At 40.3% G+C, this 12159-nt stretch overlaps 1 protein-coding gene across 1 annotated transcript in view; it reads right to left on the bottom strand.

Annotated features, from left to right (window-relative positions):
- The window catches only part of mrps22 (mitochondrial ribosomal protein S22), a 40852-nt gene extending 32028 nt beyond the window's left edge, over positions 1-8824 (bottom strand). Inside the window, exon 1 of the mRNA XM_085990515.1 lies at positions 8675-8824. Coding sequence (XP_085846641.1) covers positions 8675-8711 — 37 coding nt within the window. The 5' untranslated portion in view covers positions 8712-8824. The remainder of the gene's footprint in view (positions 1-8674) is intronic.
- Between the last annotated feature and the right edge of the window lie 3335 nt (positions 8825-12159).

The raw sequence follows: 12159 nt of genomic DNA, 5'->3' as shown, positions 1-12159 counted from the left end.
TTACAAATATGAGGGTTGAACCCTGACGAGGAATTAAGACTACATTTCTATTTCAACTGCAACGAAACTGCTTTGCATGAACAAGAGACAGTTAGTGAAAGTTGAAGCTCATGGAATGGAGGGCAAATTATTGACCTGGTTAGGAATTTGGCTTAGCTGCAGGAGACAGAGAGTAGGGATAATGGCAGGTACTCTAATTGGCAGGATGTGACTAGCAGTGTCCCACAGGGATCTATGTTGGTGCCTCAACTATTCACAGTATTTATTAAGGACTTAGATGATGGGATAGAAAACCACATATCCAAGTTTGCCGATGACACATAGATAGGCGGCATTGTAAGCAGTGTAGATGGAAGCATAACATTACAAAGAGATATGGATAGATTAAGTGAATGGGCAAAACTGGCAAATGGATTTCAATGTAAGCAAATGTGAGGTCATCCACTTTGGACCTAAAAAGGATAGAACAGAGTACTTTCTAAATGGTGAAAAGCTAGAAATAGTGGAGGTCCAAAGAGACTTGGGGGTTCATGTACATAGATCATTAAAATGTCATGGATAAGTACAGAAAATAATCAAGAAGGCTAATGGAATGCTGGCCTTTATATCTAGAGGACTAGAAGTTATGCTACAGCTATACAAAGCCCTGGTTAGACCACACCTGGAGTACTGTGAGGCGTTCTGGGCACTACACCTTAGGAAGGATATAATGGCCTTGGAGGGAGTGCAGTGTAGGTTTACCAGAATGATACCTGGACTTCAAGGATTAAATTACGAAGAGAGATTCCCTAGAATTTAGAAGGTTAAGAGGTGATATGATTGAAGTTTTCAAGATATTAAGGGGAACTGATAAGGTAGTTACTGTAGAGAGAAACCATTTCTGCTGGTTGGGGAGTCTAGGACTAGGGGACATAGTCTAAAAATTAGAGCCAGGCCTATCAAGAATGAAGTTAGGAAACATATATACACGCAAAGGTTGGTAGAAGTTTGAAACTCTCTTCTGCAAACGACAATTAATGCTAGGTCAATTGTTAATTTTAAATCTGAGATTGATAGATTTTTGTTAACCAAAGGTATTAAGGGCTATGGTGGCAAAGGCGAGTATATGGAGTTAGGTCACAGATCAGCCATGATCTTATTGAATGTCAGAACAGGCTCGAGGGCCTAAATGGCCTACCACTGGTCCTAAGTGAGTGCCACACAACATGATGGAGGGTGTCCTCAGTGTGAAGATGGGACTTCATCTCTGCAGGAATGTGTGGTGGTCACTCTTACCAATACTGTCATGGCCAGACGCATCTGAGACAGGTAGATTGGTGAGGGTGAGGTCAAGTAGGTTTTACCCTCGTGTTGGTTCTCAACACCTGTCACAAGCCCAGGCTGGCAGCTATGTCCTTCAGGACTCGGCCAGCATTAGTACTACCCAGCCACTCTTAGTGATGGCTATTGAAGTCCCCCAGCCAGAGTAAATTCTGTTACCCTTGCTACCCTCAGTGCTTCTCAACATGGAGGAGTACTGATTCATTAGCTGAGGGAGGTTGGTAATCAGCAGGAGGATTCCTGATGCCATGAGATTTTGTGGGGTTTGGAGTCAATGTTGAGGACTCCCAGGCCCACTCCATCCTGATTGTATATCACTGCCACCTCTGGTGATGGTGATGGTGATGGAGGAGTCAGGGACATTGCCTGCTATGTATGATCCTGTCAGACAGCTCCCCTAATTTTGGCACAATAGTGAGGAGGACTTCACAGGGTCGATTGAGCTGGATGTGACTTTGTCGTGTCCAAATACAATACCTAGGTCAAAGCTTGATGGTCTGTCTGGTTTTATTCTTGTAAGAGGTTGATACATCTGAGTGGCCATTATTAGAGGGCAGTTAAGAGTCACAGGCCAGACTAGGTAAGGATGACAAGTTTCCTTCCCTAAAGGATATTAGTGAACCAGTTGGGGTTTTCCAACAATCTGATAGTTTCATGCTCACCATTACTGATATTATCTTTTTATTCCAGATTTATGTAATTAACTGAATTTAAATTTACTAATTGCCATGGTGGAGATTTGAATTCACATCTCCAGATTATTAGACCAGGCTTCTGGATTACTAGTCCAGTAACATAAGCACTATGCTACCATACCCTTGTTCTATCGTACGTCCTGAGGTTACTTAGAGGCTAATTACTATTGCTCAGATAAGTTTGTAAATAAAATGCTATATACATTTTTTTAAGGTGCTACTTGTGCATTGGCCTGTTCCCTACCTGATTAGTTACGATTTGTATCTGTTTTATATATAACATTTCAGCCAAACAGGTTTAAACTATAAATACTTTATTGCCGTTTCAATCCCCTCCATCGAATGAGATCTGGGCCCTTTCATTGATGATGTAGATGCCTCCACTAATTGGAAAAAACATCCAATTGATGCCTAATGTATCATTATTTAATACCAAAAAAGCAGGCCGGCATAGTTCTGCCTAAAGAGGAATAGGTGTTATTGTAATTCTTGGTTGGTAAGTGACCTATTTATAATTTGATAGACTATATGTCACTGAAAGGATATTAATTTTATAAGATTGATTGTTAAGTATGTAGGTTAGCAGTATCACTAATTCTAAGTAATTGGAATGCATTGTGTAGTGATCTTTGATATTATCCATTTGACAAATAAAATTAGCAGTCGAATTACATGATTTGGTTTTCATCACTAACTAGTGCACTTTAAACATGGGCCACTTTAATCTTGTTCTAAAGAATAAATCATTCATTTTGTGTTCAGCAAGTCAAATGGTTGGATGTGTGTATTTTTCTTTTGCACTGAATTAAATTATAGAAGGCACTATTAATACTACATCAATATAGCTTTTTGTTGGTGAGTGGCTCTGTCCTTCTATTATCTGAACTGTTCTTTCTTAGTTCACTAGTTAATGTCTAATTATAATACAACACATTTCCTAGTCAGACAACATTGCACATCAATTTTGATTAAAGCATGTTACCTACTATTCAGCTCCTTATCATTCTAAATGCATTTATCCAGCTTGTGCTCTCTCTCTATTCCTTTTTTAAAATGAAATACATAAAGTGTGTTTTTTAAGGCAGTAACACATGCTGAATTTCAAATAGAATTAATGACACAAGCTTTGCTGTTGTGGTTTACGGTATTGTCTAAATCTTTTGATGTCTTTTAACATGTCTGATGTCTGCTCTCCTAAATGTAGCCAGTAGCTGCAAGATAGAGGCTTGGAGTCGTGATAATCCTGCTAAAAGGTCTGTGCCAATAAATGTTACTTTGCCTTTTGAAAAGCTGGTATAATTATTTGGAAGTTTGATTATGCTGTTATTTTCTTTGGCTGAGTGGCTATCCATGACTTCAGTCGGGTCAAAAAAAGTAAAGTTTACGTTTTACTTATTTGTTGGTTGTCTAATTCTCAGTGACCCTGTGATGGTTAATGGGTAGTCTTATTGTACTAGTTCAATGTGAAATAGCTTCATGGTGGTGACGCATTTATCTGATCTGTGCAGCACTTGTCAAAATAGTGTTGCTGGTGGATTTTAACACTAGGAGAAACTGGATTACAGCTTCATAGAACAACTTTATCTGTGTTAAGAATGATGGTTATTAACTGCCATTATTTTGACTTGTGTGCAGCAAGGGCCTGACTTTGTAATCCTCTGTAGCTGATTCTTGCCCTGAGGCACTTCCTCAGGAGATGTAGCTGATCTGCAAAAAACTTAGTAGAACCAATTAGAGACTTGTGTTGGTTGCCAGACACTGGCCGTATATGAGCTGCAGCAGTTCAAGGAGCAGGCCTACCACCTTCTCGAGACAACTAGGAATGGGCAATATGGTCTTGCCAGCATTGTCCATATCCTGCGAACACATTTTTTTAAATGGAACTTGTAAAAGTACTTTATTGTCAACCAATGATTTCTGTTTCCTGGAGTACAATTTATTAATGCACTATAGAATGAAGGAATTCAGAAAATAAATAAGTGCTTATTTTGGAAAAATTGATCAGGTCAACCACACTCATGGTTATATAATTTCCAAAAAAGGGACATTTCTGTGTTTTAACCCAATCCCAATTTGTTTCTGTTGATAACACCATGTGCCATTCCCTGACCGTGAGAGGAAATCACCTATTCCTAGACATCTGCTTGTCCCAATCATGAGCATGCCCATTAAAGGCATATGAGCCAAACTTTCCCTCAAACGTTTATTCCTTATGAGCATTGCCTCACATTTGCTTGGCACCTTTTGACAGCTTGAATGAGTTTGGGCGTTCTTGCTATGAGAGCACAAGGACACACACATGCATCCTAATGTTCTGTAGTGTGGTGTATTAGTGCAGAAAATTGCTGTGCTTCTCCATGATATTTTCCTTGCAAAGTATTCAATTTTGAAATATTATGGAGAAAAACTTACTTATTTCAAACTTCCTGAAGACTTTATAGATGTGTAAGGGATTTGTTTTTTGCCCGTAATGTTTTGTTCATAACCTGATGCCCTTCCCTGCTGCCCTTGATATAATCTACATGCATCTGTTTTATCAATTAAAAATTAGGATAGAATGTTGCAATTAAGGCTCATAGTTCTTTTAATGCCTATCCCAATGATGTCAAAGGCAACAGGAATTACACACACTCCACAAGTCAGTGGATTATTCATAATTCTTGGCAAGGAAAAGATGACCTAGATGTGCAGGTACTCTTAAAGTAAAAATGCCCAAAGATTGAGGGAAAGGGAATCACCAAAATTAAATGGAGTAATGTGAAATGCATCACTTCTTCACTAGGGTTTAGTTCCCATGTGCAGTGAGCCTCAAAAATATCAGTAACAATCCCCTTCAATGATTTCAGCTCGATAGGTTGCTATAATAGTTATTCTAAATAAAGTTACTTTAAGGAACATATTTCCATTAATCCAGTTTTCAGTCATGTTTATTAAGGTGCTGATTTGTATCACTTGTTTCTTTTTCCAATGTCTTTTCTTGCGCTGATAATTAAGTGAAAACTTCACAAAGTCGATAATCTATTTCTATATAATTGAAATAGTTACACGCTGCTGAAAGTTTTAACACAGGTGTGATGAGATATATGGCCTCCTTCTGTGTTGTAAATTCTGTTACTTTATGATAAAACTATTTAGAAATACTTTAAAATATATCTTGATCTATAAAAATGTTCACCTGAGTGTTTTTGTCTAAATGGAGGGGGTGGGTAATAGCATCTGTTTTCCTTACTGTGCAGTGACTCGGACATCCAAAGAGCAATTAACTTCACAAATATAAGTCTTCTCAATATATTTTTATGTTTAATGTGACCAGATGATATGCTAAAAATTCAAACACAACAATCAATGTGAACAAAAAGCAAAATACTGCAGATCCTGGAAATCTGAAACAACAGAAAATGCTAGAAACACTCAACAGGTCAGGCAGTATCTATGGAGAGAACAAACACAACAACATTTCGAGTGTGAGCACTCTTTGTCAGAACTGCTAGATATTACATCCGAACTGGACAAAGAGAAGGGAAAACACACACGTACAGGAATCGAAATAGCATGACCTGCTTGTGTGGAAAACAGGAGCTGGTTAACCGGCAGGAGTGGTATAAGTATGAGACAATAGAAGGTATATTGAGAGAAAGCAAAAAAGTAAAAGATGTATATGGGACATAGAGAATGTGTTAATAGCTAAGAGGATAGAAGATAGGTAGGTGAAAGAGAATCATAGAAAAACTGTCAAAGCAGATTCTAGTAGCCCTATGGCCTAGTAGCAGAAAAAATGCAAGTTAACAAAAAGGGTGCAGACCATTCCATCACTGCTTAGGGTGGGGATTTCCAAAGACAAATGACTCCGATACGCTAAGAGTTTAAAAACTGCAAGCTTTTTTCAGTTCAGTTCATTACATTTCTGAGATTTGATCAGAGAGCAGGGGGCGGTGTCTCCATTAGAAGAAGCTTGCACTGTCTACTTGTATACTGTAATTGAAGTCCATTTGACACTAAGACAAGGGGCACGAGAGGTTGAGGACGGGTAGAATTGGCCAATCCAGAAAAATGTATACTTTCAAAAAATCTTTTATTTAAAGGGATAATTGGCCTTTAAACAAAAGTTCTTAGAAAGTAACCGCAATTAACCCATTGCAGACTTCGCTTATATTTCTTTGCCTATTATATTACTGTGTTAAATTCAATATTTGCATCCTTACATGCTTTGTACTTCAGTGTAATTGTAAATACATTAAGGGGTATTTTATCATTGGACGGATAAAGTCCAGCTTCAGATCATAGGGGACAAGGTCCGCTTACAAGCAGCGCTATGAAACTGTTGGGAATGAATCTGTTCTGTAAAAATTAAACAATGTTAGAGACAATTTGGAGCCTTTCATATATCTCTGGAGGCATTTGTACATCTCCTAGGAAGGGTGAGTGGAAGAGGTAAGCTATAAATTAGGCATAACCAGATGTTCACATTTATAGTCCGATGACCATTTGAACATAAAAATGTATGTTTTTTTTTAAATGTGAATTTTAAAAGTTCAGTGTCTTGCCAACAAAGATCTCACCTCCTCACTTGGTTGCTCCAGTCGCATTAATTATAGGGAACAGTCCATGAGCCCTGGAGCAGCTCTATTGCAAACAGCTGGCTTGCAACTTCAGAACTACCTACGGACCACTCCAGAACAACTTGACCACAGGAAACCATGCTACATACCCTCGCTGCTTGCAATGGAGCAACGCTAAGACCAACCTCATAACTGATGTCAACAGAGTGGCTAATTAGTTGGTGTCTACCCAAGGGTCACCAGGTTGGGCTTCAAATTCATATTTAAAAATATTGAATAAACATATGTAACAGTGTCATTTTCTTGTACAAAAGGGAGAGTACTTTGAAGAACTTAACCATAAATTTTGAGAAAAGTAGAAAGTTTGTACTGCATTAGATACAGCTCCCATCATCCAAATATGCCAATTTGCCAACAAGGTAACAGTGTTTATAGAATGAGATTTTTCCTGAATAAAACCTGCCCAAGAACTTGTCCATTAGATGATAACCCCTTTTTAAATTGTAATATAGTGAATGTGCTTTGCTTGTTTTACATAGTATAGGACATTAGGTGGTGCTGTTGTGTTTTACAATAACAGTAATACTAGCAACTTCATTGTTAGCGCTAAGTCCAAACGTTTTCCAGCAATAAAAACAACTTGCATTTATATAGCGCCTTTAACGTAGGCAAATGTCCCAAGGCACTTCACAGCAGTGTAAATGGTCAAAAATTGACACCAAGCCAAAGAAGAAGATAATAGGTAGGTCAAAGAGGTAGGTTTTAAGGAGGGCCTTAAAGGAGGTAGAGAGGTTTAGGGAGGGAATTTCAGAGTTTAGGGCCTATATGGTTGAAGGTATGAACGCCAATGATGGGGCGATGGGAGTTGGGGGGGATGCATAAGAGGCCAGAGTTGGAGGAACGCAGAGTTCGTGGAGAATTTTAGGGCTGGAGGAAGTTACAGAGATAGGGAGGGGGGTGGCCATGGAGGGATTTGAGCACGAGGATGAGAAATTTAAAATTGAGGCATTGTTGGACCGGGTACCAATGTCGGTCAGTGAGCACAGGGGTGATGGGTGAGTAAAATTTGGTACTGGTTAGGATATGGGCAGCAGAGCTTTGGATGAATTCAAGTTTATGGAGAGTGGAAGATGGGAAGCTGGCCAGGAGAGCACTGGGATAGTCAAGTCTGGAGGTAACAAAAGCTTGCCAATAACCGATCACCTTTAAACTACTTCCTGCTGCAGTTAACAGGTGTTATTCATAAGTGTTGCTGTAGTCAAATGTTCTGAGATCACGAGACTGGTACTACAAGTGAGAGTGAGATTTTTTCTGTGTGAAAATACTGTATTTGTCTCAGGCAAGTAAACTCTAAACAATTAAAAGTTAAATTATTTGAAAATATAACCCTTGGGTTCACTGAAGTAATTTGAATATTTTGGGGTTTCAGGCTTTCTTGCCTCAAATTTTCCTACCATTTTAGTTACTAACGTGCCTGAAGTTTTGAGCAGAAAAATGCATTTTTAAATACCTAGTTGCCATTGAATCTTTGACTCATGGTTACCTTTGACATTAACTCCAAAGAAAATGTTTTTAACTTTGCTCCTTAAAGTTTTTAGTTTAGGAGCCAAATACTCCCTGATAAAGTTATGCAAAAGCATTCAGACTTACCAAGGGTTCAATTTACCAGAGTCTCGGGGGTCCAATGCTACATTAATATTTTCAGAAATGAAGGGGACAATTTTAAGTTGGGGCGGGAATCAAGGGTGTAGTGGCAGCGATCTGGCTGCCTGGAGTGTGAGGCCCAGAAGATTTTAACCCTCTGGCTTAATTTGAATACTCCGAAACTGCCTCCCACCTGAAGGCATCGTCAATTATGTCCATGCCAGAGGGCAAGCGAGGAAAGTGGCAGATCATCGGGCCGCCATCGGGGACCCATGGATATGGTCCCCGCCAAGGTAAGCCAGGAGGGAGGGGAATTAGGAATGATCACAGATGTGGGGATGGGGGGTGAAGCTCGTGGCAGGGGAAGCCCAGGGTAACCTTTCGGGGCCTGCAGGAGTAATCCTGCACCTCCTGGCCCACAAGGATTCCATAGAAAAATTATTTTGCCGAACTTACCTTGTCCTCTTCTGGGCACTCCGTGGAGTTCCACCATGATTGAGATGTCTGAGATTGTCTCGTGCGGGTCTTCCGAATGTGGAAGTTAAAATGCTGTTGCGGCGCCGATAACATCATCGGGCTGCGACTTTGATTTGAATTAGCTTCCCGCCTGCCTGCAGTGGAAGCTTCGGCCGAATTCAAAATCGGTGAAGATAAAATGTCGCTGGCGCGAATGGTGCGGCAAATGGACTCGCCCTGACTTAACTTCTTCCAAGCACCATTCTCGCTGGGCAAAGGTGGTTAAACTTGACCCCACATTGTCTGTATGGGTCCAAATGTTTTGAATAATAAATACTGTATTTTAGCATACGTTTGCCACATGATTTTCAGGACACTTTTACTATTTTGCAAGAAGTAAGGATGCAGTTATACTACAGATACCAATGTAAGACTGGTATCATTGGAGTCTAATGTACAGCTGGTCAGCTTGGGTTATGCTGCTGACTGCACAAACTCACTGAGCTCGGCACCAAGCTTTGACGGCAAACGGAGCTGTGGGCTTTCTTATGACATTAAAAAGATTGGGAAAATAAGTTTTTATAAATTTCCTAGTAGGCCTAATGCACTGCTTGAACTTTTAAAGTGCACCTTTGCAGCACACAGGAGTTTTACTGTACTCACTGTGGTCTCCAAACAATGAGAGGTAGCCTCCCATCTTGATCTCTGGTGTGCTCAGGAGCCCAATTGATGCTACTTCTTATCAACATGAAAGTGGCAGTATAACTGCGGTCTTGGATTTCAAGGCTTAGTGTGTCAAAGATGTGGGCATTTTATTTTCTTTGATTTCATTTTATTAAATATGCTAAAATGTTTGGTGTGATCTCGTCGTGCTACATCCAGCTCCTCGCTTTCAGTTAAGTGAAAAAAAGGGACATTTTTCAGTGCCCAAAGTCTACAGTACAAACACAATTAATATTTGGAGCTGAAGGAAATTACCCATTTCCCAGATGCTTCTGACCTGTGCTCAATGTTTAATATTTGATTTGATATGGCTCCATCATCATGTTGAAATTTATACGCATTGCACCATCTCTTACTAAAACTCTTTCTATCTCAGGGTCTCAATACTGCAAAACTTCTTAACTCCAAGTATTCCCTTCTTCCTATAATTTACCAGCTTTCACAACTCAAGCTTGCTATGACTGACTTGGCCTTCTCCCCCACTCTTTTCAATCTAGATGGTATCCTGTACTGTGGTCCTTATCCCTTCACTTAGACTACCGTTTTTTTAAATAAAAAGAGAGATATGAAAGATGTTTAAGATATTTGGTGTGTATATGCATTACTTCATCTCCTGTGGCATTGCATAAGTCAGAAAATCAGATAATATGATTAGGCAGAGTCAATGTGGTGTTATGAAAGGGAAGTCATGTTTGACAAATTTATTAGAGTTTTTTGAGGATGCAACTAGCAGGGTAGATAATGGGGAACCAGTAGATGTTGTATATTTGGATTTCCAAAAGGCATTCGATAAAGTGTCACATAAAAGGTTGTTACGCAATATAAGCGCACATGGGGTTGGGGGTAATGGTAGCATGGTAATGGTAACGGAGTAGGATGGATAGAGGATTGGTTAATGGACAGAAAACCGAGAGTAGGGATAAACGGGTCATTTTCAGATTGGCAGGCTGTAACTAGCGGGGTGTCACAAGGATCAGTGCTTGGGCCTCAATTAATGACTTAGATGATGGGACTGAGTGCAATATATCCAAGTTTGCTGACGATACTGATGTGCCATCAATAACTCAAGGACAAGAAGTTAAAGGATTCAACTGAAGGCTTTTAATCGCTAAGAACATTGCACGTCATTCCACATCGGATTCGTCTGGCAGAATGACTCATACAGCTCTTGAGACCTTTATATGACAAAAGACAGGGGCAGAGCCAATACACACAATCGGGGAAAAGGGGGCGGTACACACAATACAATGCAGGTAAAACACAGGGGCTGATGAAGACATATATTTCATCACAGATACAAAGCTAGGTGGAAAGCAAACTGTGAGGAGGATGTAAGGAGCCTGCAAAGGGATATAGGCAGTTTAAGTGAGTGGGCAATAAGGTGGCAGATGGAGTATAGTGTGGGGAAATGCAAGGTTATTCACTCTGCTTAGGAAGAATAGCAAAGCAGAATATTTTTAACTGGTGAGAAACTATTAAATGTTGGTGTTCAGAGAGATTTAGGTGTCCTAGTACAAGAAACACAGAGAATTAGCATGCAGGTACAGCAAGCAATTAGGAAGGCAAATGGCATGTTGGCCTTTATTGCTGGCGGGGTGGAGTACAAGAGTAAGGAAGTCTTGCTACAATTGTACAGGGCCTTGGTGAGACCACACCTGGAGTACTGTGCACAGTTTTGGTCTCCTTATCTAAGGATGAATATAATTGCCTTAGAGGCAGTGCAACAAAGGTTTACTAGATTGATTCCTGGGATGAGAGGGTAGTCCTGTGAGGATAGATTGAGTAGAATGGGCCTATACTCTCTGGAGTTTAGAAGAATGGAAAGTAATCTCATTGAAACATATAAGATACTGAGGGGAATTGACAGTGTAGATGCTGAGAGGTTGTTTCCCCGGCTGGAGTGTCTAGAACTAGGGATCATAGTCTCAGGATCAGGGATTGGCCTTTTAAGTCTGAGTTGAGGAATTCCTTCACTCAAAGGGTTGTGAATCTTTGGAATACTCTGCCCCAAAGAGCTGTGGGTGCTGATTCATTGAGTATATTCAAGACTGCAATTGATAGATTTTTGGACTCTGGAGGAATCAAGGGATATGGAGATCGGGCAGGAAAGTAGAGTTGAGGTCAAGCTCTGCCATGATCTTATTGAATGGCAGAGCAGGCTTGAGGGGCCGTATGGCCTACTCCTGCTTCTAATTCTTATGTTCCTTTCTTGCCTGCCTCTGCTGTCCTTGTGTTGCAGTTTCTCTCCGTCTCTCCTCTTCTGCTTCTATGTCTCTCTTTCTTTTCACCTCTGCTATTCTCTCCCTAACTCCTTTTGCTTCCTTCTGTGTTCTTCTTGTAGTGTATGTACTTTGCAGAAGGAACTATATTCTGCAGCCCCTGTATACTGCAGTACCAGTAGTGACCACCCCTGTATATAAGCCTGTGTAGTAACATTTGCATAGTAGTTCCAGGTTGCCTCCATTCAGTAAAGACCTGTTATAACCAACTCCTGCAGTCCGTGTCTCAATTATACACGGACATAATACTTCTCTGCTCTTTTTTTCTCCTTCCTTCTTTCCTTCTGGTTGGGAGGTGATGGGTAGATGACATGCTGTGGTGGGGAAAGTAGTCACCAATGACTGCAGGCTACATTTGGGGTGAGGTTGAAAGGAAAATGTGGTTCTCAGTGGCTCCCTTCCCATCTCCTCACCCAATCATTCATGCTTCTCTCTGCTCCCTTGATCTCATCATGTCCTATACCCCTTCATCTTTCCATTCCC

This window comes from Somniosus microcephalus, chromosome 6, assembly GCF_052327205.1.
Source record: "Somniosus microcephalus isolate GS21.2 chromosome 6, FLI_Smic_1.0, whole genome shotgun sequence".
Taxonomy (NCBI): Eukaryota; Metazoa; Chordata; class Chondrichthyes; order Squaliformes; family Somniosidae; genus Somniosus; species Somniosus microcephalus.
Note: the sequence above shows the minus strand (reverse complement) of the source record. Positions and strands in the feature narration are given on the sequence as shown.